At 37.1% G+C, this 27,693-nt stretch overlaps 1 protein-coding gene across 2 annotated transcripts in view; it reads left to right on the top strand.

Annotated features, from left to right (window-relative positions):
• VPS13C (vacuolar protein sorting 13 homolog C) overlaps positions 1-27,693 on the top strand; it is a 197,979-nt gene that overhangs the window by 131,595 nt on the left and 38,691 nt on the right. For both annotated transcript variants that reach the window (XR_009867321.1, XM_062206048.1), the window contains exons 48-65: positions 1,445-1,614; positions 3,270-3,517; positions 3,680-3,909; positions 5,756-5,848; positions 7,705-8,070; positions 8,438-8,524; positions 10,053-10,202; positions 10,336-10,600; positions 11,209-11,369; positions 12,347-12,468; positions 13,670-13,964; positions 15,142-15,531; positions 16,076-16,180; positions 16,862-17,026; positions 20,269-20,397; positions 20,653-20,786; positions 22,386-22,512; positions 24,334-24,569. Coding sequence is in view for 1 of the 2 variants with exons in the window: in XM_062206048.1 (XP_062062032.1) it covers positions 1,445-1,614; positions 3,270-3,517; positions 3,680-3,909; positions 5,756-5,848; positions 7,705-8,070; positions 8,438-8,524; positions 10,053-10,202; positions 10,336-10,600; positions 11,209-11,369; positions 12,347-12,468; positions 13,670-13,964; positions 15,142-15,531; positions 16,076-16,180; positions 16,862-17,026; positions 20,269-20,397; positions 20,653-20,786; positions 22,386-22,512; positions 24,334-24,569 (3,473 nt within the window). In the remaining variant the exon portion in view is untranslated. The remainder of the gene's footprint in view (positions 1-1,444; positions 1,615-3,269; positions 3,518-3,679; positions 3,910-5,755; positions 5,849-7,704; positions 8,071-8,437; positions 8,525-10,052; positions 10,203-10,335; positions 10,601-11,208; positions 11,370-12,346; positions 12,469-13,669; positions 13,965-15,141; positions 15,532-16,075; positions 16,181-16,861; positions 17,027-20,268; positions 20,398-20,652; positions 20,787-22,385; positions 22,513-24,333; positions 24,570-27,693) is intronic.

The raw sequence follows: 27,693 nt of genomic DNA, 5'->3' as shown, positions 1-27,693 counted from the left end.
CCAGCATTTGTTCTTTGTGTCATTTCTCTAGTTTTGTTTGAGTCTTAGCTCACACTTAGAGTATTCTAGTGACTGTTGGTCACTCTTTTTCCTTAATCCATCCTAGATATTGACAAGCTCAGTTTCTTAAATGAGTATTATAGCCATTTTCCACTTCTCATTTTACTTAAAAATGTTCCATATGATTTTATGTGAATTTCCCCTTATAAAAAAAATCCAGTGACTCAAAATTGTGTACTTCAGTAACTTGTATTAGGAAATAGTGTGTTGTAGATAATTTCTACTAATGGTTATAGAACAGAAGCATGTGAATTACTCATTTTTAGAAGTTAAAGCATTCAAAATATGTCAGTAATATTGCATTCTCCACCTACATGCTCTGTACTGTCGTACACAAGAGAAGATGTGAAGTTTCAAGGATTTTGTCATCAGCATGACATGATCTCCAGTGAGCAAATGTGACATATGTTCTTTACTTTCCTGAAAGTTTTTTTTTTGTGTGTGTGTGTGTGTATTGGTTAGATTCTGTTTCTTTTAATTCTGGGCATATCTAAAGAATTTGGAATTTAATGTTAGAGTTGAGTAAAGATTGAAGTTCATTTTCCTGTAAATAGGAGTTTACATCTTTAGTTTAGGATTGGATAGACCCCCAGGTTTCTTTTCTCCCCAGTCCCTACCCTTCTTTAATTGGAATATTCAAGTCTAACCACCCTGTATCCTGTGCCCTCTGAGTGTCTTGCATGGTTTGCTCATGATTCTTTCCCCTCTACCTTCTTACTCTGATTCTGGTCAGCCTCCGAGGCTCAGTTAAGTTTTCTCCTTCTTCACCAACTTCTCCAGACAACAATAATCCATTTGCCTTTTCTGAGCTTTGATTGTTTTCTTAACCTAATTACCTAATATGCTTTGTGAAATGTGGGAAGGTATAAGGATGACTAAATAAATTACTCTAAGGCAAGGTATTTGATCATTTGTAGCATTCGTTGTGATGTTCCTTTCCATGCTTTTCTGTTTTGTTTTCTCATTTAGGTATAAGCTCTCTGAGGTCACGGACACACCTGGTCCTTCCCTGAAAGCCCCCTAGTTGTCTCATAGTGGGTTTTTTTTTTTTTTTCCATAGTGTTTTTACAGAGAGTGCATTAGATACTAAGAAGTTAGATTGATTAATTGGCACATGTTTCCTGATTGTTTTTATTTGCATTGAACTGTAAATATTAACCAAACCATTCTTGAATTTCACCAACACACATAAGGTTATTTGTATGTCCATGCCAGCTCATAAATGTGTGTATTGTTCTGTTCCATTTATGTGTTTTAGCATCCATACTCTTAAAATGTGTGAGATTTCGTTTGCCTCAAAAGTTCTGAATTAAGAAATATGTATAAAATAAATTACATGGTATTTAAAGATAACTGATTTCTTTTCTTGAAAAATACACTACAGGAATCCAAACTCTCGTTTCATAATGACAGTTTCCGTCTCGGTGAGCTTAGACTACATCTGATGGCCTCCACAGGGAAGATGTTTAAGGATGGCTCAGTGAATGTCAGCGTTAAACTTAAGACATGCACCCTTGATGACCTCAGAGAAGGCATTGAGAGAGCAACTTCGAGGTTTGTCAGATCTAGATTTGCTCTATGTTACTTAAGGTTGACACTGCGCCTGGTAATACCATCAGACATAGCTAGGCCTGGGATCATCAAAAGAGTCTCTATCTTTGGGTCATACCTCCTGATTGGAATTGCGTTAAGAAGTGTTATTATTTCATTCCACAGATGAAGTGGAAGTTTCTTAGTAAAATGGAATGCCATCTTAAAAATGGAACTAAGAGAATGTAAAAGTTTGAATAGTTAATTCCATGTGGGATGATGCATTGGATAATGTATTTTTCCAAATTGTCTCCAGTATATAATAGAATTCAGTTCTGTTAAAAAGTTTTAGATCTTGTCTTTGTCTTATTTATTTTGTCTATTTCTCTTGTTTTTTTAAAATTTTTTTATGTTTTTTGAGATAATATGTTTTTAATTCATATGACAGCCACAGACTTATTTCCACTAATGAAGAGTTCAACAAATAAAAAGTTGAAAGACTAGCCCAACAGGAATGTAGGCCTTGGCAATACATAAGAATTAAAGAAAAAGATGTTCAGTGTCACTCACATAAAGTAAATTTTAAAATAGTCAAAAAATCATAATTGTTATAGTAGTAAATAATTCCTGTCACTCTGTTTGTGAAGTATTTAAAACAATATTTTATAAAATACTGTATTTGCAGATTTATAAACTCAGGAATTTTTTTCTGTTTCTTCTAAAGCAATTCTGCAAAATTTCTTTCAAAATTTTCATAAAATAGAATGTGGTATAATTACATTATATCCTTTGTGAAATGTAGGAAGGTATAAGGATGAGTTAAAAAATTACTCTATCAACCCATTTCTGAAAAATTAGCTTATATCATCCTAATGAAAGGTGACAAATGCATCATGACAAAAACTTCAGTTGCCTAATTATGTTTTTATTCCTTTCCCAACTGATGAGACAAATAATTTTGTACTTGATTTAAAAACTTATTTTTGAAAAAAGCTTTATTAATAATTAAACTTGGACTCTACTGAATACATAGGAAATGCTTTTGAATCTTCTGTTTCTCAGAACAAGTAAATGAAGAAAGAGTGCTACCAACTAACCAGCTTTTCTAGTTTGCAAATTTCCTGTCTGGAGTAGCTATTCCCAGCTCTGTGAGCCAGGAGAATACTTGGCCACCATCTATTTGGTAGCCTTTTCTTCTAGCACGAGTGAGGACTTAGAGAAACTATCATTGCAGGCATTTGATAAATACTTGCTGATTTGAGTTGTGTTGAATACTGTCAGAACCCAATTGTACAGGATGATCTTTGGAGGTGAATTCCTTCAGGGAGGTTATATATTGTAAAAAAAAAAAAAAAAAAAAAAAATTGTAAAGACATTATCTTACATTTTGTGGAACCATATGGATGTGTTTTGTTAATTGGCCTTCCTAACAGTCATTGTTTTGGTTCTCTAGTACAACTTTGCATTGTAATTATAAAATATAGCATGCATCTTGCTTGGAGATTAGGAGACCGTGTCTTGGTTGCTACTAGATAATTAGGTTCCAGTTAACAGTGTCTTGTTTTCTATTCATATAAGAAACTGAAAGAAGAAAAATGATACTGAAATATATGAGAAACTTTTCACCATTTTAATTATTTTATCAGGAATAAAATAATGAATACTGTATATGTTTTCAGAATGATTGACAAAAAGAATGGCCAAGATAACAATAGTTCTATGATTGATATAAGTTACAAACAAGACAAAAATGGAAGCCAAATTGACGCTATTCTTGACAAGCTGTATGTATGTGCCAGTGTGGAGTTTCTGATGACTGTGGCAGATTTCTTTATCAAAGCTGTGCCTCAGAGTCCAGAAAATATGGCAAAAGAAGCACATGTTCCACGAAGACAGACTGCCATGGGGAAAGTCAAGATGGAGAAAGGTTAGCAGAATTTATCTGCTGCAGTTGTTCATTTTTGAATCCATTATAGCAAAATGTTGAGAAAAGTTTAGTAACTTGTAGATGACGTGTAGTTAACTGACATGATTTTGGTTAAGTAACACGATTTGCATTAAAATGTTTTTGTTCCCTGTGTTTGTTCAGAGGACTCTGTAAGATCCAATATGACGTTAAAGGCCATGATCACAGATCCTGAAGTGGTGTTTGTGGCCAACCTGACAAAGGCTGATGCCCCTGCTCTGACAGCCTCGTTCCAGTGTAACCTCTCTCTGTCCACGTCCAGACTTGAACAGATGATGGAAGCTTCTGTGCGAGATCTGAAAGTGCTCGCGTGCCCTTTTCTCAGAGAAAAGAGAGGGAAGAGCATTACCACAGTAAGAATTACCTTGTCTCCTAGTCTTGGATTGAACATGGCAGAAGTGGTTGATTCATAGAATTCTAGAGTAAGAGAACTGATAATATCAGACTTTAGAGAATATTCACTACAGACAAGGGGCTCTGTAGGTGAGGATGTTGAGCTCCAGATGTGTGAAATGACTGTCATGGCTGCTAGTGACAGAGTTGGAGGCTATCTCCAGAGTGGTTTTCTTTTCATTATACCATCTTCTGTTGAATAGTATTTACATTTTATTGTAAGTCAGTGTTTGCTGTCCAATATAATATGCCTAAGGGGTAAATGACTCTTTAAATTGAGAATGAGAAAAATTCAGTTAGATCTATGGGACTAAAAGAGATGGAGTTCTGGCCAGCGCCGCGGCTCACTAGGCTAATCCTCTGCCTACGGCGCCGTCACCCCGGGTTCTAGTCCCAGTCGGGGCGCCAGATTCTGTCCCGGTTGCCCCTCTTCCAGGCCAGCTCTCTGCTTGGGCCCTGCACCCCATGGGAGACCAGGAGAAGCACCTGGCTCCTGCCGGATCAGCGCGGTGTGCTGGCCGCAGCGGCCATTGGAGGGTGAACCAACGGCAAAAGGAAGACCTTTCTCCTTGTCTCTCTCACTGTCCACACTGCCTGTCAAAAGCCAAACAAAACAAAACAAAACAAAAACCAACCAAACAAACAAAGAGATGGAGTTCTGTGGTTATTTATTAAAAGTTAACTTCAGGGCAGATGTTTAGCCTACTTGTTATGATGCCTGCATCCTGCATCAGAGTATCTGAATTTGATTCCTGGCTCCACCTCCTGACTCCGGCTTGATGCTAAAGCTGCCCTGGGAGATAATAGTGGTGGCCCAAGTCATAACTGAGTTTCTGCCAGTGGGAGACCTGGGTTGCATTCCTGGCTTCCAGATTGAGCCCTGGCCATTGATTGGATTTGAGGAGTGACCCAGCAGATGGGTGTTCTCCCTGTCTTCAGCCAAAAAAATAGACGAGCAGAAATCTTTTAAATGTAAATGTCAAGTTTTTTTTCACATTATTATTAAAATATTATTTTAGTTAATTAAGTTAATTGCTAGATTCATTACTTTTAATGTTAAGTTGATAATTTTGTGATAAGAAAACATATATTACATGACTCATTTTCAATGTTATTTTAAATTTAAAAAGTTGTGGGCTGTTACTTGACTGGCTTTGTCTATATGTTGTCATGAATTATTTTTGGACAGGATTATCTTTTAACATATCACAGAAAGCTTATACTGCATTTAAAACTTATCCTTATTATTTTAAAAATGAAAATTATGTAATAATTCTGATTACTCTGGTCAGTTCAGAGGCATGGTTCTTTTATTTCTTTAATGATATGTGAGAGCATAGACTTTATATTTTTAATACATCTTCAAGTTTGAATATTTGAAATTTATTCTAATAAGGACATAACATGATATTGAAGATTGGTCTGTTAATTTTCCAGACTTTTCATTTACCTTTCTTACCTCATTCTTGAGCTAATTTTTACAGATACTTACAGGAGGCATCTTGTGAAATATGCTTCAGCAAAAGGAGACATTTTAAACTTCTGCTATTGAAGTACACCTTCCCTTAAGGATTTGGTGTAAAGAAATCCATCAGAAGTGCTTCAAGTGCTGTATAGTGTTCACAATTTGTTGTACTTCAGAGCTTGACCAAGAGCTTCTCAGCTAGTTTGCTTTGCGTTTCTGCTTTTGATAGTAGACTGTAGTTAAAGCTCTAAGTTAAATAAGCTGTGGCTCTTCTAAGTATGTATCAATTGTGTAATGAATTGATCACTAAAGAAATACGAATTTCACTTATTTGTTACTAGGTATTGCATCCCTGCTCTTTATTTATGGAAAAATGTACATGGGCTTCAGGAAAACAAAATATAAATATTATGGTCAAAGAATTTATAATTAAGGTTAGTGCTTGTCATATTTTTGGGTAAAAATTCTTGTTTTTGTAACAATATTATATATTTGCTGTTCCTTGAGATAATATCTTTTGCTGTCTTTTCATAATTTGAGTATCAGTGATAGTCGCATTCAGTCATGAGTAAATAGTTCTAACATTAAAATATATTTTAAATGCAAATATTTCTGTTTTCTCTGTAAGAGCGCTTTTAATATTTATGAATGAACAAGGTGGTGTTCTGTTATATTTGCACATACATGTGTGTTGGAGAGGTTGAGTTGGAGAGGAGAGCAGAGCTGGGGTGGGAGGAGAAAGAATTAGAGGAGGTTGCTGTTATTGTTACTTTTAGACATTTAAGTATATTTTGAATTTCATAACTGATATTTTGTTTGGCTCATAAAATATTTAAAATAACAAATGTATGCTAGAAATAAATTAGGATTTTTAAAAAAATCCCTTATATTTAAAGTATTGAAAAAATAGTTTCTGTTCTCTAGCAACATTTGTATTTTTTAAGTACAACCCTATTCCCAGGTAAAAATGGAAGATACAGAATGCTTTCTGAAATCTATTTCTGTCCAAAGGACACAGAAATGAGATTATTAATACCAGTAATGATAGTAGCTTTATTCATAGGTCTTTGACCAACAGTGGTGGAATTGAAATTCACATTAATTTCATTTTATGTACCATGTATGCAACACTGTAATTTTTGTTCAATATTTAAAAACACGATATAGTCTTAGATTATGTTTTATTAATGAATTTATACTTTTAGGATATAAAGTAGTAAATGGGGGAAAATTCCTTGAATTTTGCATATATTTAAATCCCTGACATACTAGATTAGGTGCTAAGAGGACCTTCCACTTTTTTGTACAAAACTTTTTTATTCAGCAAACATGTGTATGAGAAGGAAGTAAGGTTTCTCCAGACAGAACTGACAATATGAATTATGAAAATAATTCTTTAAGCACGTAGAGTAGTAGTTCCATATGTCCAGACAGATGGTGTGGTAGAGTTTTTAGGACTGGGGTCATCAAATATTAGTGAGTATAGTAAGTCAAGAAGAAACCTGATTTAGTTGACAGGAAATTAGGAAAGTGTTGCTAACTAGGTCTTCCTTTTGGTAATGTAATTTTGTCTCTTTAGCATACTGGGTAAGTGGAGGTGGAGAGAAGTGAAACATGAAGGAATGCATTTATCTTACGTGACTCAGTGTTTCTTGAACTGTGGGGATCTCTGGCTAGCTGATTAGACACTAGGTCACAAAGAGCTTTGTGGACCAAGCCATATGGAGAGTTTATATTTTATCCTGAAAGTTAGAGGAAGTTGTTGAAGATTTTAAGCCTAAGAATGAAATGGCTGGTAGCAGTTGGGAGGGTGATGAGTGGACACATAAAGTACCATCATTGTATAACGAAAGCATGATGAGGAAGGTGAACAAAGATACTGCTCCCAAATAAGGCACAACTCACAGATCTTCAGTATAGATAAAAGGGAGTTATCTGTGTATAACTCAACAAAGATCATGCACTTTGCTTACTTAATACAGCTGCTTGAAGAATGGAAAAGTTGATTACACTTCTCATTTTTGTCCATTCATATAACATTATTTTACTCTGAAGTGATCAGTGTAAGTTTCAATATGTAACACAAATTAGTTCCAGATAACTGAGTGAGTGGAAATCTGTGTGATACAGTTAGTTGACACAACACATGATTTTGTGTTCTCTCTTTTGTTCCTGAGTTACAGATTCAACACATTTACATTTTAAGTTTTTAACTTTTGTGTCCTGTATGTGTTAATTCTCAGCTAAGAAAGAATCTATTCTGAACATTTTTTGCTTTCCTTTTTTAAAGATTTCACCCATAATTCTTAATACTGTAATGACAATCATGGCTGCCATGTCTCCAAAACCGAAAGAAGTTGAATCCAAAGATACAACTAAGGAAATGGAAAACCTTTGGAGTATCAAGTCTATTAATGATTATAATTCTTGGTTTCTTGGTGTTGACACGGCAACAGAAATAACTGAAAATTTCAAAGACATTGAAAATCCACTTATAGAAGAGAATTGTACTCTTGCTGTGGAGACAGTTCAGGTTACCTTGGAATGTGGCCTTGGACATCGAACTGTACCCTTATTGCTGGCTGAGTCTAAGTTTTCAGGAAAAATTAAAAATTGGACTTCCCTGATGGCTGCTGCTGCTGACATGACACTACAGGTATGGTCATAGCTCTTAGTCCAGAGCCAGCTTCTTGAAAGTGCAGCTGCGGAATGAAGATACAGGCCTTTGTTGTTTACACCTAGCCACATCAAGTATATAAGTGGATGGAGAATATATTCTAACATTTAGTTTGTTGGTGCTTAGTATTTTTTCATACTTATTTTAAAGAGTTTTTGCTAAATAATTTTTTGTTGCAGCAAGTAATAGAGTAAATGAAAAGATGCTCTATAATTTTATGTCTTTAAGTGAATTTCAAAATGGCTATTGAGATATAATATCAGTTACTAAATGTTTTTCCAGCTGGTTACAGAAATATGTAAGTAAAGTTGAGAAAGTCATGTATTATACTTCTGTGCCTTTCTAGGTTCATTATTACAATGAGACCCATGCTGTCTGGGAACCACTGATTGAAAGAGTGGAGGGGAAGAAACAGTGGAATTTAAGTCTTGAAGTAAGGAAATGGTTAAATATCTTTGTATAGAGTGACATTATACTTATCTATTGATATTTTTTAGTTCAATCATTGCAAGATGTGTTCCAGGATCCTGGAAGGCCTTTCCTGAAATTCATGAGGTCAAATTCTACTTTTGTAATAATATTCAGTCATTTATATCATTTTAATTTGTATTCTCTTAGGAGCATTCAGTAGAGTTTTTCAGAGATTATATGAATATGAGATTGGAGCAGTTTGAGCCAGGACAGAAATGGTAACTCATCTCTCTTCTCTTAAGGAGGCACCACATTTCATTGTTTATGTACATATAAAGAGACAGAGATCTTCCATCCGCTGGCTCAGTTCCAAACGTCCACAGTAGCGTGGGCTGGCTAAACTGAAGGCAGGAGCCTGCAGCTCAGTCCTACTCCATGTCGGAGGCAAGGATTCAAGTACTGGAGCTATCATCTGCTGCCTCTCAGGGAGCACGTTAGCCGGAAGCTGGATTGGAAGTGGAAAAGCCGGGACTCAAACCCAAGCATATCGATAAGGGCATGTGACTGTCCCGATCAGAAATGCTGGCTTCTCACCTTTTATATTTTCAAGTAGTTATTTTTCATTTCAAATGTTGTTTATATTAACATGTAATTTTTATTAAATGGATATTAATTTTTTTCCAGTTTTAATTTCTGATAGAATCCATATAGGTACAGCTCACAGGAATGAAGCTGTTTGAGATAGTCAGTGGGTTGTAAGGGTGAAACCAGAAAGTTTTGAGAATTGTTACTCTAGTGCTTGAACTGTTTTGCATTATCTCTTTATGCCATGTCTTGAGAACATTTCAGAATTATAGATATCAAAGCACATAATTCCAGGGTAACAATAATGTGAATTACAAACTGTTAACAACCGTTACAGCACATAATCTTTAAATTCTAGTTGAAAAGATTGTAATCCTTTAACTGAGGAAGCTGGCCCTAAAAGAGACTCAGCGTATTTCTCGTGTTAGGCACTTAGCTGTGTCCTAATTTCTCTGAATAAACTTAAAGTAACCAAGAATGTTTCACAAGGCTTTTGAGATGCTTTTAAAACAAAAACTGATGGAATCTGGTAGGTAGCTGAAAGCAAATCTTATGACTTAGTTGTGCATGTTACTATCAGAAAGTAGGAGAGAAACCTTCTTCCAAATGGTACCTCCAGTAAGGGTGAATTTAGACTTCAGGTTCATCTTAGATTATTCATCAACACATAATCAACAGCTAGGCCCCACAGAGTAACTAGCCATGCTCTGGGAAATTCACTGGAGACAAATATTGTAGCTGACTTTGAACGCAATTGTGACCTGATTCTGAACATTGCTGTGTGCACGGACTGTGTGTTGAAAGAAAGCTGCTTTGCACTGAATCAGAGTGATGCTCTACGTATTTTTGAAAAGAAGACGTTTGTGGAGTCATAATGTAAAGTGACCAGCTAAGGAGAATTTAACACTGTTATTTTAGTTTTATTATTGGTTAATATGTGAAATTTATATTATTTATCTCCATAGGTAAAGAAGAACCCAGTCCAGGATAAAAGTTTGATGCCAGGAGATGATTTCATTCCTGAGCCACAAATGGCAGTTCGTGTTTCTTCAGGAGATACAATGAATATTACAATATCTAAAAGTTGTCTTAATGTTTTCAACAATTTAGCAAAAGTATGTTTGATTATTGCTTTGGATATTTCAAGTAGAATTTTAATCTGAAGCATATATGGATTTTTGGGGGCCAAAATTCAGATTTTAAAAAGTACCTTTTACAAAAATTTTATTATGATATGTTCTTTTTCAGGGTTTTTCAGAGGGCACTGCCTCTACTTTTGACTACTCTTTAAAAGACAGAGCTCCTTTTACAGTAAAAAATGCCATAGGTATTCCCATTAAGGTGCAGCCCAATCATAATCTCAGAGTAATTGGCTGTGTTGAGAAAAGTGATATTTACGATGTTGCTGCTGGTCAGAATTTGGAATTGGAGTATGCCGGTACGGAACCTTCACAGCCAGAAAGACTCTCCATGTTGAGCCGCCAGGAAAGCTCCTTCTTCACTTTGACTTTTGGTACGCCATGGTATTTATCTTGCTTTCAGATCATCTCAGGAACTGTTGTTATAGACTTATTTTTGATAAAATAATGAAAGATATTTTGCTGCATATATTTTGGGGGATACAGTTTCTAAAGGCTTGAAACAAATTGTTGATAAACTCTTATCTCTTTTTCTAAATTTGAGAAGTGAACTTGATTAACTTAAGAAGGACCTTAGAAAGCTAGATTATTTCTGTACCCTTCAATAATAAAGTAAGAAGTGTACATCAGATAGGATGGGAGTTCAGTGAAGATAGAAGGTAACTATATTTGGAAGTTCTAAAATATTGACATTAGTGATTACCATTACAAATAAAGAAACTTGGAGATTGTTGCAATATACTTGAGGTGAGTTGCATTTGACTTGTTTTAATATAGTCACCCCTTATATTTTAAATCAAAAATTTTATATCAATAACTGTTTTCCTTTAGTTCCTGTGTGTTAAAACAGTTTTTAGTCATCATTTCTGGTCATGAAAACAAATAGTCTTGTCATTGTTTTGAGGTGTTGATGATGATTCTGTCACAGAGCAATATTGATAAATTATTGTTTGGAATTCTTTTCACTTATGGTGTGCCTCAGTACCTCATGGATATACAGAAGTTACAAATATCCCAGTAGCCCGGCCTGGACGGCTATTGTACAATGTACGGAATCCCAGCGCCAATCGTTCTGACTCAGTCTTGGTACAGATTGATGCAACTGAAGGGAATAAAGTAATTACCCTTCGTTCTCCTCTGCAGGTAACACTTTGGAGTGAATTGTGTCCCTTTCAGTGTGTCTGGAAACATTAAATCATTTAGCTGGGTATTAGAGTCTAATAAAACTTCTTTAGTTGAGTACTGATTATTCAGAATTGAATAGTAAACTGAAGTGGCTTCTGTTTTCTCTAACTTGCTTTTGCAATATTTTTTATTTTAAATATCTGTAAACAGGTTTGTTCATTTAAAGCCCATTTTGCTGTCTCTTGGTTTAAAATTACTGAAGGTTTTTGTATATTCCATTGAAGATTCAGAAATAAGGAATAAAACTGTAATTATAGTTGGTCGTCAAGCAGAATAACGTCCTGTTTTCCTTGTGTGTCAGTTGGGATCATGTTTCAAATCTATCAGAAGTAATGTTGGAACGATTATTTCCCCTTAACAAAGTCATACAAATATTCTGTTTTCTACTTTTAAACTTTATCAAAGCATTTTTACAGATTTTAGTATGTGGTCAGCATATATAATTTCAGGTAATAAATGAAAAGATTTCAAATTTTGGCCATTGTTGTCTCTTATTTATATATCTCTTATTTTGTGTTATTTTGTTTTACATATATTTATGTATATATTTTGTTGTGGCATGTGTCACACTGTAAGTCCAGAAAACACTTGTACTGTTTTTCTCATAATTCTTTTTCTGTGGTTTTCTGCTTGGTCATGTGATAAACTGCAGAAAATTTGTAGTGGACAAAATGTGACTGAAATCTTAAAAGAGTAATACACATTTGAAAATATGTAATATTCTAAGCATATGAATATCCGTGTCACTTTTTATAGTCAACTTAAGCTTACAGTTTAACATAGATAGCACTGAATGTAAAAATTTTCCATTGTTAATAAAAAATAACTTCCAATATTCTTTGAAGCATTGTAGATCTAAAAGTAATTGTGTAACTGTCACATTTTTCTTTTGAACCAATAACATCTTTTTAACAACTTTTCTTTTTGTCTGACAGGTCAAAAATCATTTTTCTATCGCATTTATCATCTATAAGTTTGTTAAGAATGTGAAACTGTTGGAGCGCATTGGAATAGCCAGACCTGAAGAGGAGTTCCATGTTCCTTTAGATTCATATAGGTAGATACTTTTGAATACACTAAGCTCTAAAAAATTCACACCATTTTTTCCTATTATTATAAATTGAGATTTCTATTTTCACTTTATAAAGATCTATTACTCTTTTTTCTTTTTTTTTTATTTTTGACAGGCAGAGTGGACAGAGAGAGAGAGAGACAGAGAGAAAGGTCTTTCTTTGCCGTTGGTTCACCCTCCAATGGCTGCCGCAGCTGGCGCGCTGCAGCCGGTGCACCGCGCTGATCCGAAGGCAGGAGCCAGGTGCTTCTCCTGGTCTCCCATGCAGGTGCAGGGCCCAAGCACTTGGGCCATCCTCCACTGCACTCCCGGGCCACAGCAGAGAGCTGGCCTGGAAGAGGGGCAACCGGGATAGAATCCAGCGCCCCGACCGGGACTAGAACCCAGTGTGCCGGTGCCCCTAGGCGGAGGATTAGCCTGTTGAGCCATGGCGCCGGCCTAGATCTATTACTCTTAAAGAGTAATGGAAAATTTATATTAACATCGAACTTACCAAATGAAAAGTACTTACTGTATATTTGCTATTTTAGAGTTTTCTTTTTTAAACTCTTATTTATTAGATTGTCTTGTATTTGAAATGAAAAGTGTTTTAAAAGTTTTTTCTTGTTTTGGAATTTTTTTCTACAAAATTCCTTCATGAGTTAGTTATGTGACTTTGGGAAGTTTGTTTTTCAGATTTGTTTTTATTTGTTTTATTTATTTTAAAAGGCAAAGTTACAGAGAGGGAGAGGGGTTGAGAGGGAGAGGGAGAGAGAGAGAGAGAGAGAGAGAGAGAGAGAGATCTTCCATCCTCCGGTTCACTCAGCAAGTGGCTGTAATGGATGGGACTGTGCCAATCCAAAGCCAGGAGCCAGGAACTTTTTCAGGGTCTCCCACATGGCTGCATGGGCCACGCACTTGGGCCATCTTCCACTGCTTTCCCAGGGGCATTGGCAGGGCGTTGGATAGGAAGTGGAGCAGCCGAGTTTCTAACTGGCACCCATATGGCAGGTGGTGGCTTAGCTGTACCACAGCTCCGGCCTGGGCAAGTTTCTTAACCTTTTTTAGACATGGTTATCTCATCAGGAAAGCCAGGAATACTAGTACCCACTCTGCAGTGTTGTCAAGATGATTTAATGCACTTTTTTTTTTAAAGTTCTTGGTTAAAACAACCCCCTCTACCTGCTGTGGTTCTCTTTTTCTGAAGGTGTCAGTTGTTTATCAAACCTGCTGGGTTCTTAGAGCATCAGTACAAAGAATCCACCACTTACATTTCCTGGAAGGAAGAACTCCACAGGAGCAGGGAGGTCAGGTGCATGTTGCAGTGTCCATCAACAGAAGTCAACTTCTTGCCTCTCGTGGTGAATACGGTTGCTCTGCCGGATGAATTAAGCTATATCTGTCCACGTGGGGAAGACTGGGATCCAGCTTACATTATTCATCTTTATCCTCCTCTCACTCTGCGGAATCTTCTCCCATATTCTCTAAGATACTTACTTGAGGTACATCTCTTGCATATTGTTTGATTTTTATTCCTGCACAGAGTGAATTCTAGTTTTGTTTTAAGGTATTTTTAGTTCCCATCATTTTTTCTATATACCATACTTATAGTGTTTTATTAATCGTGATGACGAAAATATACATAGCATCTGCTGTGCCAGGCACTGTGCCATGTTTTTTTCTTATATTAACACTTCCAATCCTCACAGAAACCTCCAGGAAGGTAGGTTCTATTGCTAGATTCACTTTACATAGGCAGAACCTAAGTCACAGAGACATTAAATGGCCCGTGGTTCCAAGGTTGTTTGGCTCCTTGATATATATCACTTTTCTCTGCTGCATCTGACGTGAATTAAGACTCATAATCATCTCTTTATTGAGCAAAATTCCATTAGTTAATGTAAAATAACATTAAAAATATTTCATTTTAAAGTTCTTGCTATAAAATTATTATTAAGATTATTTGACCTAAAATTCTATTGAAAATAAATTACTGTCTTCAAAAACAATAAGGAACTCTTTTGAATAATTGGATATGATAATTATTTTTTAATTTTTACATACTATGATATTTTAAAATACAGAAGTATTTGGAAACCTAGATTCATTCTCTTCTTTATCTAACAATGAGCCATTCCTTAGTTGAGGAGATACAAATTGGTTAAATTAAATAAATAGTGCTTCTTACAGTAAAGAAGACTGGTTCATATGTTGCTGTTACCCACTTATAAAATAATTACACCTTACTTAGTTTGTCATCATAGTTTGGCTTCACTTTGGTTATTACATTCTTATGGGAGCCACTTGCGTGGTATGTGAGTAGAGGATGAGACTGAAGCCCAGCCAGTTTTGTGGCTTCTTTAATGACATAGCTCAAATGGGTAGCAGCCAGGATTCCTGAACCCAGTTTGCCTCTTGGTTTAAATCTGATTTTATTTTTACCCTGAAACTTGGAACTGTTGGCCTACTAGTAGCCCAAAGATAGTGTCTGCCTGTGACTTCGGTCTGGTGTCTTTTCTTTTTAGCTGATAGTCCTGGATGTTAGTAATATCTAAACATGGTCATTGAAGAATTAGTAGTTAACCTGTGTCTGGTTATTTAGTATTTGTGTATAATATGGATTTTTCTACTTAAGAGATCATAAAAATGTCACTAAGCAAACCTAGTTTTTGTTTTTAGGGAACAGCAGAAACTCATGAACTAGCGGAAGGCAGTACTGCTGATGTTCTACATTCAAGAATCAATGGAGAAATAATGGAATTAGTCCTAATGAAGTACCAGGGCAAAAACTGGAACGGACATTTCCGCATAAGTGATGCACTTCCAGAATTCTTCCTCGTGTGCTTTTCTTCTGATACCACGGAACCGATGACCATTGACCTGTCAATACATGTCAGGCGAATTGGCAGCCGGATGGTGCTGTCTGTCTTTAGTCCCTATTGGCTAATCAACAAGACTTCTCGGGTTCTCCAGTATCGTTCAGAAGATACTCATGTGAAGCATCCAGCTGATTTTAGGGATATTATTTTATTCTCTTTCAAAAAGAAAAACATTTTTAGTAAAAATAAGGTACGTTTTTATTCACTTAACAAGTTAGATAAATTCCTAATCTAGAAACCTGGAATCATTGTTTCCCTAATTGTAAATATGTATTTCTTAATCTCTGTGTTTAGTTGGAAGCTTGTGAAGAAAAGAAACTGCCCTGTATTCTTTCAGCCTCCCTATCACAATACCTTTCATTTGGTGTCTGCTGAATAATGTTGAAGATGTAAATTCTGTGTGTGTTAAAACTTCAAGAATGTGTGGTCCATGTATCATAAGCCTAACACAGAAATATCATTTTGAAGTATAATTCTTTATAAGAACAACCCAGGGTCTCATTAAATGCGCTGTACTCATTGTGCAGGTGAACAAGAAGATCATTGCTATGCTTTTGTCATACTGTCCCCTAGCGTTTTCTGGAGTTGTCTGTCCCATTGGCAGTGTGACTTTGATTATATTGTTTCTATGTCCCATGATACTAAAGACATTTCCAGTAGTCTTATACCCTTGAATCAGATATAGTTAATTTCTTCTCGATTTCTTATATAGTGATATGTGTTTTCTGGTATAGGTACAGTTAAAAATTTCAACCAGTGCCTGGTCCAATAGCTTCTCATTGGATACAGTAGGAAGTTATGGGTGTGTGAAGTGTCCTGCCAACAATATGGACTACCTGGTAAGTGTGCTGGTTTGTTTGCCTTTGACTGTGTTCATCTTTTGTATAGTTCAGTATGCCAATTGATTCCTAAAGAGTACAGAAGTATCATATTGGGGCTGTCTCTGTAAATTTCTGTGACTACTGGTATGAAAGTAAAACCTGAGTTTGTCAAAATTTAAGACTGTAAGTTGAATCCTTCCAAGTGAGAAACTTGGTAAATATTCACAATTTACTAGAGCCTTCATTCAATACTATCCTTTGCCAGACATTTCTTAAATCTTAAATGTGAATATTGAGAAAATTTGAATAAGAGATATTAATTGAACTATTTTATTATATTACTGCTTCAGAATTGTTACTTTATTAATAACATATAATAAAGCAGTAAAACTTGAAACTCCATGCTGATTATTTGACAGCTTATTCAGTATGTTAACAAGCATACTAGACAAATCTTATTACAAGTCGTCATTGATTAAAGAACTGTTAATTCTTGAATTGGTTTCTGATGGAGTCAACTAAGGAACCTAAATTTTCTTCTTCTTAAGAAGATCATCAGCATTGGAGTATAGCTAATAGTAATTACTTTAAGAGTTCTTATTTTAAAATGTTTTGTATTTGTATGGAATGAGAGTGTGTGTATATATTTCAAAGAGATTGAATAAAGTACTGGAAAATAAGTTTGTTTACTTTCCACAGGTTGGTGTTAGCATCAAAATGAGCAGTTTTAATCTTTCACGAATAGTTACTCTTACTCCCTTTTGTACCATTACAAACAAGTCATCATTAGAACTAGAAGTTGGTGAAATTGCATCTGATGGCTCAATGCCAACTAATAAATGGAATTATATTGCTTCTTCAGAGGTAAGATTTTCCTTTAATATAACTTCTTCCTAAGGTAAACAAATAAATTTTGACTTATAAGTAAGAATTTCCCATGCCTCTTTGTCATATTCCCTTGCTGTCATATTTTTGTATTAAAATACTATAGGCAACTTTGAAAGATTTTTCTTTTGTACAGTAAACATATGTTAAAAAGGGAAAAATTTTTGGTATTTACCCCTGTCCCAGTCCAGCTGATTGATGGTCATTCTTAAGCTCTTCCTGTATATGCAGAATGTGGATATAAACTATGAGAAATACATAGAGATTATGTGCTGTGTATTGTCCCAGGTGTCAAGATTATGCAACTATGTTCGAGAAGCTTTAATCTTGTGGAGGAAGCCCAGGACTCATTCATACAGAGCAGGAGTAGAGAACTTTCAGCTTGTGATATGGCCTGTGAGATACATGGTCTGGCCCTGCCGAGACAAATAAGGGTGGGACTCAAAATTCAGTGCATCTAGAGCAGGCTGATTTTTAAGTTGATAATTTTGTATGGCCCATGAATAATGTTACAAATATCCAAATGGCCCATGGCAGAATAAAAGGTTCTCCACCCCTGCTATAGATTAATACTTGGAACAAAAGATAGTATATACTAAATTTCAGGGAATATAGAATTTTTAAATAGGTGAGCTGGAAGTTGCCTTGAAAATTAAAATTCACCCCTCTTGCTAACATAGGTAGTTGTGATCATAGTGATCTAGATGAAAAGGAAAAGTTGTAAAGGAAAAGCAGGATTTGAACTAACTTTGCAGGCTCCTTAAGATTCAAAGAGGTGGGCCAGCACTATGGCTTAGCGGGTAAAGCCTCCACCTGCAGTGCCAGCATCCCATATGGGCACCCGTTTGAGTCCCGGCTGCTCCACTTCTGATCCAGCTCCCTAATGCACCTGGAAAAGCAGTGGAAGATGGCCCAGGTGCTTGGGCTCCTGCGCCCACATGGTAGACTGGCAAGAAGCTCCTGGCTCCTGACTTTGGATCGACCCAGTTCCGACCCTTGTGGCCATTGAGGGAATGAACCAGCAGTTGGAAGATCTCTCTTACGCTCCGTCTGTCTCTGTAACTCTGCCTTTCAAATAAATAAATAAACCTTTAAAAAAATTAGAAGAGGTGACAAGAATGAGGGAGACAGTGGGGAAAAGGACAGGTACAAAGGTAAGCCTGAATGCGTGACTTAAGATTTCAAGCAGACCAGCTGACTTTCAGGATAGCCGAAGTTCATTTTTCCATTCTGCAGTGTATCTTAAAAAAAGAAAGGTTTCTAAGCCTTTTTAAAAAAACAATACTTAGCAAAAGACTCAAAAGGAAGGATTCTAATCACAATGCAGACTGAGAGCTCTAAGAGGCATGGCTATTTAAAGGTGCCTAGGGTGATCTCCATGACAGATGCGTGCTTACTGCCTTTGATGTGGGCTTGATAACAATAGTGTTTTTATTCAGAAATGAAATTTACCCCAGTGTTTTATAAAATAAGGCCAATTTGTCTTAGGAACTGAAACTAGTTTCACAGATAATAAAACTGAAGCTCAAATCAGTATGATGGTACTTGAAAAGTGTTTGAAAAAAAACCACGTTTTGAAAAAACTGGTTTTTAGCACAGAAATAAATTTATCTTTCTTATTTATTTATTTATTTTGACAGGCAGAGTGGACAGTGAGAGAGAGACAGAGAGAAAGGTCTTCCTTTTGCCGTTGGTTCACCCTCCAATGGCCGCCGTGGTAGCATGCTGCGGCCGGCGCACCACGCTGTTCCGATGGCAGGAGCCAGGTGCTTTTCCTGGTCTCCCATGGGGTGCAGGGCCCAAGTACTTGGGCCATCCTCCACTGCACTCCCTGGCCACAGCAGAGAGCTGGCCTGGAAGAGGGGCAACCGGGACAGGATCGGTGCCCCGACCGGGACTAGAACCCGGTATGCCGGCGCCGCAAGGCGGAGGATTAGCCTAGTGAGCCGCGGCGCCGGCCTCTTTTATTTTTTAAAGATGTATTTATTTATTTGAAAGAGTTATACACACAGAGAGAAGGAAAGGCAGAGAGAGAGAAAGAGAGAGAAAGAGAGAGAGAGAGAGGTCTTCTATCCACTGGTTCACTCCCCAGTTGGTCGCAGTGACTGGAGCTGCGATGATCCAGAGCCAGGAGCTGCTTCTGGGTCTCCCATGTGGGCATCCATCCTCTACTGCTTTCCCAGGCCATAGCAGAGAGCTGGATCGGAAGTGGAGCAGCCAGGACTCAAACTGGCACCCATATGGGATTCCAGCACTGTAGGTGGTGGCTTTACCTGTTACACCACAACACTAGCCCCAAATTTTTATTTCAATTCCATTTTTCTACAGGCTTTTTGAAGTCCTATCAGATATAGTTTGATGAAGATCAAACGCAAAGAAAGTAGTTTCAGTACTTAATGACAAGGTCCTTGATATCCTTGCTTCCTTCTTCATTGGCCTTTCTGGTTTATCTAAGATAAGATACTTTGTGAAAAAATTCACTGTGCATTAATGAATTAATATGGAATCTGTATAAAAGCAAATCAGGATTATAGTTTCTGAATATGCAAGGTATTTGAGGTTTTTTTTTTTATTATTATTATTTGACATGGAAGAGTTATAGACAGTGAAAGAGAGAGACAAAGGTCTTCCTTCCGTTGGTTCACTCTCCAAATGGCTACTACGGCTTGCTGGCTCTGCGCCGATCCGAAGCCAGGAGCCAGTGCTTCTTCCTGGTCTCCCACGCGGGTGCAGGGGCCCAAGCACTTGGGCCATCCTCCACTGCCCTCCTGGGCCACAGTAGAGAGCTGGACTGGAAGAGGGGCAGCTGGGACTAGAACCTGGTGTCCATATGGGATGTTGGCATGGCAGGCGGAGGATTAACCGAGTGAGCCACGGTGCCAGCCCTGAGGGTTTTTAAAACAACATATTTCCTTTAGTTTCTCAGATAGTAACCATATCATAAATATCTAAAAATTAAAGTCTCTCTATTCTTCAGGTGAAATTTCTTTCATTGATTTCACAGTCACTATATTGTCACTAATCTTAATGCAACGTATGAAGGGAGTATTTTAAGACAGTGATGATTGAATTAAGATCAAATTTATAACCGAAAAATTAATTAGCCAGTGTGTTTTATATCTCAATATTTTTTTTTTTGGTGCCAATGTTAAATATGGGTTTATTTAAGATGTTGCCTTCAGTATTTGTTTTAAGACTGATGCTAAGTTTTGTTTTTCCAGTGCCTTCCATTTTGGCCTGAAAATTTGTCAGGTAAACTTTGTGTGAGAGTGGTGGGCTGTGAAGGATCTTCCAAACCATTCTTCTATAACCGACAGGACAATGGCACTTTATTGAGCTTGGAAGATCTGGTGAGTTTTCGTGTTTTAAAATAAGGTGTCTTTGATTTTTAAAATTTGCTCTAAAATACTTAAACTATGCTATAAAAATCTGTTATCACTTTAGTGCTGCTATAACAACATATAATGCCATTTTTGTATTTTTAGTAGCTTAGAGCCAATTTTTTCAGTAAGAATTGAAGAAGCCAAAGCTTTTGTGTTTTCTTAAATGATATTCCGTATGTAAAAATCAGTACACCAAACATCGTGTTTCTTTTCCTACAATAGAATGGAGGTATCTTGGTGGATGTAAATACTGCTGAGCATTCAACTGTCATAACTTTTTCTGATTACCATGAAGGATCTGCACCTGCCCTGATAATGAACCATACACAGTGGGACGTTCTCATTTATAAACAGAGGTATGAGCAAAGGGTTAATGGAGAATTGGACTTGCTGTTATTGATCAGTCCCTTCTGGGAAACACTTGAGTTTCTCATTGTAGATATTTATAGATTTTAGTCAAGTAGTATGGATTGTAAACTGTTTATTACTGGTACCCTGACAGATTTTGAGATGATATTCTAAAATCGAACACATTACTTTTCCATAGCAAAACTTGTGAATTTTCATACCAAGTGGAATAAATAGAAACTATTTAGATCTGCATCACAGATCAGGTGTTGCTGCCAGATTACTTTTAATGCAAAACTTAAAAATCTTTGGGCTTTTGCAGCTTTTTCAATTTCATAATTGCAGAGAAAATTCTCTGAGCCTGTTTGGCATTACCTTTGCTTTCGTGCTCTGCTAATTCTCAGTGAACTGTTCCCTGTGAATCCTTACCTGTCTTTTTTTTTTGCTGTTGTTAGGTGTAGTAAAAGGTTACATATAAGGAAAGGAGGAGGATAATGTTGAATGTATAGTACAGCTGGATACGAATTCTGTTCTTGCCTTTGTCATCATTTGGCTTGCATTATGCTATTATTAATGGTGTAACTGATAGTTTTAAGCTCTTAATTTTATACACATGAATATTTATATGTAGATTTGTGAATAAAAATGTCAAATGTATAAATTTCGTGGAGAGTTTCCTATTTTTAACTCTCTTGGCTTGAATCCAGTGAGATTTAAAAGCAGTCTAGGATTTAAATCTTGTTGGAATACTGGGAATCTTGTTACGATTCAGATTCTGATTGAATAGGTTTTGGACATTTCCCAAAGTTATGCCAGTGCTGCTGGTCCATTGACTAAAAGGAGCAGTAGTGGTGGGCACCTTTTTTTTTTTTTTTTTTTTCCTGAGACTAATAATATATCTCATGTATTGCATTTGATTAAAGAGTTTAAACTTGGGGGCCAGAGATGTGACGCAGTGGGTAAAGCCGTCACCTGTATCACCTGCATCCCATATGGGTGCTGGTTTATGTCCCGGCTGCTCCATTTCCAATCCAGCTCCCTGCTAATGGCCTGGGAAAAGCAGTGGAAGATGGCCCAAGTGTTTGGACCCCTGCCACCCACATGGGAGACCCAGATGAAGCTCCTGGCTTCTAGCTTCAGCCTGGCCAGCCCTGGCCATTGAGGCCTTCTGGAGAGTGATCTAGTGGATGGAAGTTCTCTCTCTCTCTGTCTCTCTGTAACTCTTAAATTTCAAATAAATAATCTTTTTTTTTTTTTTTAAAGCTTAAGCTTGAGCACTGAATAAAGTCTTCTGCTACTAAACATTTACTGTTTATAGCCTTTCTATAGGTTGACACTGTGCACCAATCTATTTAACTTAAAGATACTCTGTTGGTATGATTCTGCTTGGATCAGTTTAGATTGTACTGCAGTTTAAGAAAAGCCAATAGATCTTTCTCTCCAAGCTTCAAAACTATTGATTGTTTGGGCATTTTAGGATGCTGATTGTTAGGCAGAGTTAAGGCAACATTGTAGTGGTTTGTGCCAGTCCTTTCGTCAGTAAACTAGAGGGGTGGGTTTCCCAAGGCAAAGGTGGTCTAATCTTTGCCCTGTTCCCTGTGTTTTAGTGGGTCACAGGAAGAAGTGGTATTGCTACCTAGACAAGCACGACTTTTTGCCTGGGCGGATCCTACTGGTACTAGGAAACTTACGTGGAGATACGCTGCAAATGTCGGGGAACAGGATCTGTTAAAGGTATCGTTTCATGTGAATGAATGCTATTCGAGGCACCTGATTTTGAGGGAAGTAGACAAATGGGCTTTACCAAATCCTTTTTGTCCTTACTGAACTAAAAATGAATCAGAAATACTTCAGAATAAGTTGTTTTTTTACTTTAAATTATAGATTGTAAATACCAACATTGTATGGCTCGATGGAAATAATGTATTTATAATTTAATTTCTGAAGAACTGTAAGTCAAAGGAAAACTGTTAAGTAGATTATGATACTATGGTAAAGGAGTGAGAACCATAAACATTTAGGTAATGATTAACATTGCTTCCTAATATAAAACTTAAAATGTTGGAAGTTAACTGGAAAACAGTTGCCTGGGGATATTTTAACATATCTTAATCAACTTTTAACCTATCAAGTAAATGAAAAACAAGTAGAATCAGAGTGTATGGGAAAAAATAACTGAGTTTCAACCAATTTGCATAATACATTTTATAGTTTTCAGGTAAACAATTCATCTATTTAATAGGATTGCATATTAGAATAAAAAATATGAATAAGTTATTGTTACATACAATATACCTTAAAAGTAATAATAGATTTCAAGTAACAAAGAAAAACTTAACTGTTCATAAATCCCTGTTAGCATTCTGTTTGTTTTCTTTTTTTAAGAACCCATGAGATTAACTGTACATAGTAGGTACTTGACTGCCTAGTGAAATGAACAGTTGTTGAATTTGTGTTAAGCCCAGAACAAGTTGTAAAATAGTCTCTGAAAACATTGGCCCAATTGAGCCTTGTTTTTTTTTAAGTTTTTTTTTTTTTTTTATTTAAAAGAGTTACGGAGAGGCTGAGGTAGAGAGTGAGAGAGGTGTCTTCTATCCTCTGTTTCACTCTCCTGATGGCTGCAATGGCCAGAGCTTCACCAATCTGAATCCAGGAGCCAGGAGCTTCTTCCAGATCTCTCCCACAGGTGCAGCGGCCTAAGGACTTGGGCCATCTTCCACTGCTTTCCTAGGCCGTAGCAGAGAGCTGGATCAGAAGTGGAGCAGCCGAGACTCAAACCAGTGCCCATATGGGATGCTGGCACTGCAGGTGGCGGCTTTACCCGCTACACAACAGTGTCGGCCCCAAACCTTATGTTTTTAAGTTGCTATGTGAAACCTTCAGCCCAGCAGGCTGTTCTTAGTGGAGCTTAGTACAAACTGATCACCATAGTTAACTGTTTGGCACTGTGATTTATATAGATATTTGTTAAGACATAAAAATAAAGCTTTTCTGAGGTTAATTTTCTCCTTTTTAAAAATTCTATTTATGATTATTTAGTTGAGAGACTGACAAAGCACCTATTTTCTAGTTTACTCCCCAAATAACTTCAATAGCCTAAAGCCAGGAGCTTAATCCAGGTCTCCTGGGTGGGGATAGGACCCAACTACTTAAGCCATCATGTGCTACCTCCCAGAGTGCACATTAGCCAGGAGCCACCCATGAGTTTGTTTTGCTGTAACTTCTGAGTCATTCTGTTCTCCAGCTTTGGGGGAAGTAATCATCTGTGGCATTGGTGCCACCAAAGGATACTCATTCCTGCTCCTGTGTGCTGAGTAGGTGACTCAACCTAAGATATCAAAAAGACTAAGTACCATTAATCCTTGTCATTGTTTGAAAACAAAACAAAACAAAAGGGTTTGTGCTAACATAGATTATATGTCATTTTGATGGTAAGAATTTTCCAATTTACAGTTGTGCCTTTAAACTTTTCTTATGTTTCCAGTTAATTAGTTCTACTTCAGATGACAAAGCTTGCTTATTTGTGATTTGATGAAAAGTCTTTCTCCTCCCCAGGATGAATGTGGACAGTTTCCCTATGATGCAAACATCCAGATACACTGGGTATCATTCCTAGATGGGCGCCAGAGGGTTTTGCTTTTCACCGATGATGTTGCCTTGGTTTCCAAAGCACTGCAGGCAGAAGAAATGGAACAGGCCGATCACGAGATAACCTTGTCACTTCACAGCCTTGGGCTTTCTTTGGTGAACAATGAAATCAAGCAGGAAGTTTCATATATTGGGATAACCAGGTATGCAAGAGGGAGGATAAGTCAAATAAGTCATCAGAAATCATTAAAAGGTGTTGAATTCATAACACTCAACTTTATGAAAATAAACAAATCATTCTGCTGAGTTTGATATACTGTATATTCTTTGCTAAGACTTACAGGATAATTGAATTGAACTTTAGTTGTAAAGCCCCAAAGATAGAAAGATGATTAAGATCTTGTCTTTGCTTTCATAATTCTCATTACAATTGTTGGAGTTAGAAGTGGTTTGCTTCTTTCTTTGCTGTTTGCAGGGCGTTTGTTTTGTTTTTAAAGTGAATTACAAAAACCCTGAGGTATACTATAAAGAAATATGGATGTATACATGTTTTTGGTCATGGGAAACCAACAGAAATAAATATGTAGGAAAGATCATAGAGGAGGCCATACTTGATTTGAGTTCTAAATCATTAATACATGAATGTTTAGAATATAGCAGTATCTGAAAAAATATTTAGGTATTTATTTTGGTTTTTTAAATCACAGTAAGTTTGATGACTTAATTTTTTTTAAAAAGACTTATTTATTTATTTGAAAGGCAGGATTACAGAGAGGAAGAGGCAGAGACAGAGGGAGAGAAATTTTCCATCTGCTGGTTCACTACCTAAATGGCCATTGGTTGGGCCAGACTAAAGCTAGGAGCCAAGAGCTTTATCTGGGTGTCCCACATGAGTGCAGAGGCCCAAGCATTTGAGCCATCTTCTCTTGTTTTCCCAAGTGCATTATCAGGGAGCTGAATTGGAAGTGGAGCAGCTGGGACTCAAACTGGCGCCAATGTGGGATGCTGATGCTGCAGGTGGCAACTTAACCTGCTACACCACAGCACTGACCCCCAGTGACTTTTTTTTAAAGAGTGATGTGCAGAATGTTAACATGGTACCATATATAACCAGCTTAGGATCTATCAATAACCATGTGGTTAAGGAAGTAAAATATTAAGTTGAAAAAATTAAATAGGCAGATAATATTTATAATACACTTTGTACATTACCTTAAAAATGGTTCTTTAAGTGGTATCATATATCTGTTAATATCATATTAGTATACTTTTGTATATATAAGTAGTATATGAGGAGGTTCTAGAATTTCATGGACAATGGAATTAAAAGATAAGTTTATTTTGCTGTAAAATTTTTTTGAAATGCTTGAATAGTTTTTCATAATATACATTTTTCATAAATTTTGCCAAACTCCTGCATATGCATAGGAGCCAAAAACTTTTTTGCACCAAAAAAAACTTAATTTTTAATTCCATTTTTTGTGAATTTTTAAAGTCACCTCAGAATCTCTTGGTTATATATTTCAGTATTAGATAGAATTTTATTATTGTTATTATTTTTATATATATATTTTAATTTATTTGACAGGTAGAGTTATAGACAGTGAGAGAGAGACAGAGAGAAAGGTCTTCCTTCCGTTGGTTCACTCCCCAAATGACCGCTGTGCCCGGCACTGCGCCCATCCGAAGCCAGGAGCCAGGTGCCTCCTCCTGGTCTCCCACGAGGGTGCAGGGGCCCAAGCACTTGGGCCATCCTCCACTGCCTTCCCAGGGCACAGCAGAGCGCTGGACTGGAAGAGGAGCAACTGGGATTAGAACCAGCGTCCAAATGGGGTGCTGGCGCCTCAGGCAGAGGATTAACCAAGTGAGCCATGGTGCCGACCCCTAGATAGAATTTTAAAAACAAAATGTGAAAAACTTTTTTAGTTATATGTATGATCAATCATCTCTTTACTTTTGTTTTTTGATGTAATTTTTACTAATCTCTTTTTCCTTTTACATTGATTATAAGGAGAGGCAGAGAGAGGGTGAATGAGGGAGGTATTCCCATCCACTTGTTCACTCCTGAAATACATTGAGTGGTGAGGGGGCCAAAGCTAGAAGCCAGGAACACAATCCAGGTCTCCCACGTGAGTGGCAAGAACGCAGTTACTTGAGCTGTCACTGCTGCCTAACAGGATGCGTAGTAGCAGACAGCTGGAGTCAGAAGCTGGAACCAAGAATCGAACTCAGGCCCTCCAATATGGGACATGGGCGGCATGACCAGCATCTTAAGCACTAGGCTAAATGCACCCTTCATTTTACTTTAATATTATAATGGTGATGTATTTTGTGAGTCCTTATTTGTAAGGGTATTTTAAAATTCATCTAAACTAACAGTTACCTTTTTTTTTAAAAAAAAAAAAGATTTATTTATTTATTTGAAAGAAAGAGTTACACAGAGAGAGGGGAGAGAGAGAGAGGGAGAGAGAGGTCCTCCATCTGCTGGTTCCCTCCCCATTTGGCTGCAACGGCCCGAGCTGCACCAATCCAAAGCCAGGAGCCAGGAGCCAGGAGCCTCCTCTGGGTCTCCCACACAGATGCTGCGGCCCAAGGACTTACGCCATCCTCCACTACTTTCCCAGGCCATATCAGAGAGCCAGATTGGAAGTGGAGCAGCCAGAACTGGAACCGGCACCCATATGGGATGCTGGCACCTTAGGCGGCGACTTTACCCGTTATGCCGTAGCACTGCTCCTCCCCCCTTTTTTTTTCACATAGTGCATACATGTTACATAAAACTATGTGTTCCAAAGGAAAGTAAGTTATGTATTTTTTAAAATTAGATTTCCTTTTTTTTTTTTTTTAAAGATTTATTTATTTACTTGAAAGAGTTACACACAGAGAGAAGGAAAGGCAGAGAGAGAGAGACGGGTCTTTCATCTGTTGGTTCACTCCTTAGTTGGCTGCAGCGGCTGGAGCTGCGCTGATCTGAAGCCAGGAGCCAGGTGCTTCTTTTGGTTCTCCCATGTGGGTGCAGGGGCCCAAGGTCTTGAGCTATCTTCTACTGCTTTCACGGACCATAGCAGAGAGTTGAATCGGAAGTGGAGCAGCCGGGACTCTAACTGGCACCCATATGGGATGCTGGCACTACAGGTGGCGGCTTTACCCACTATGCTACAGCACCGGCCTCAAAATTAGATTTCTTTTGAGGAGCTTAATATTTAGAGGAAAAACTGACTGTAAAGTGTAGGGAGTTTGCATATACCCAAGATTCCTTTATTACTTATATCCTATAATAGTGTGGCACCTTTATTGCAATTGATGAGCTAATATTGCTACATTATT

This window comes from Lepus europaeus, chromosome 11 (genome assembly GCF_033115175.1).
Source record: "Lepus europaeus isolate LE1 chromosome 11, mLepTim1.pri, whole genome shotgun sequence".
Classification (NCBI taxonomy): Eukaryota; Metazoa; Chordata; class Mammalia; order Lagomorpha; family Leporidae; genus Lepus; species Lepus europaeus.
The sequence above is the reverse complement of the archived record's forward strand: the minus strand, read 5'-3'. Positions and strand labels throughout refer to the sequence as shown.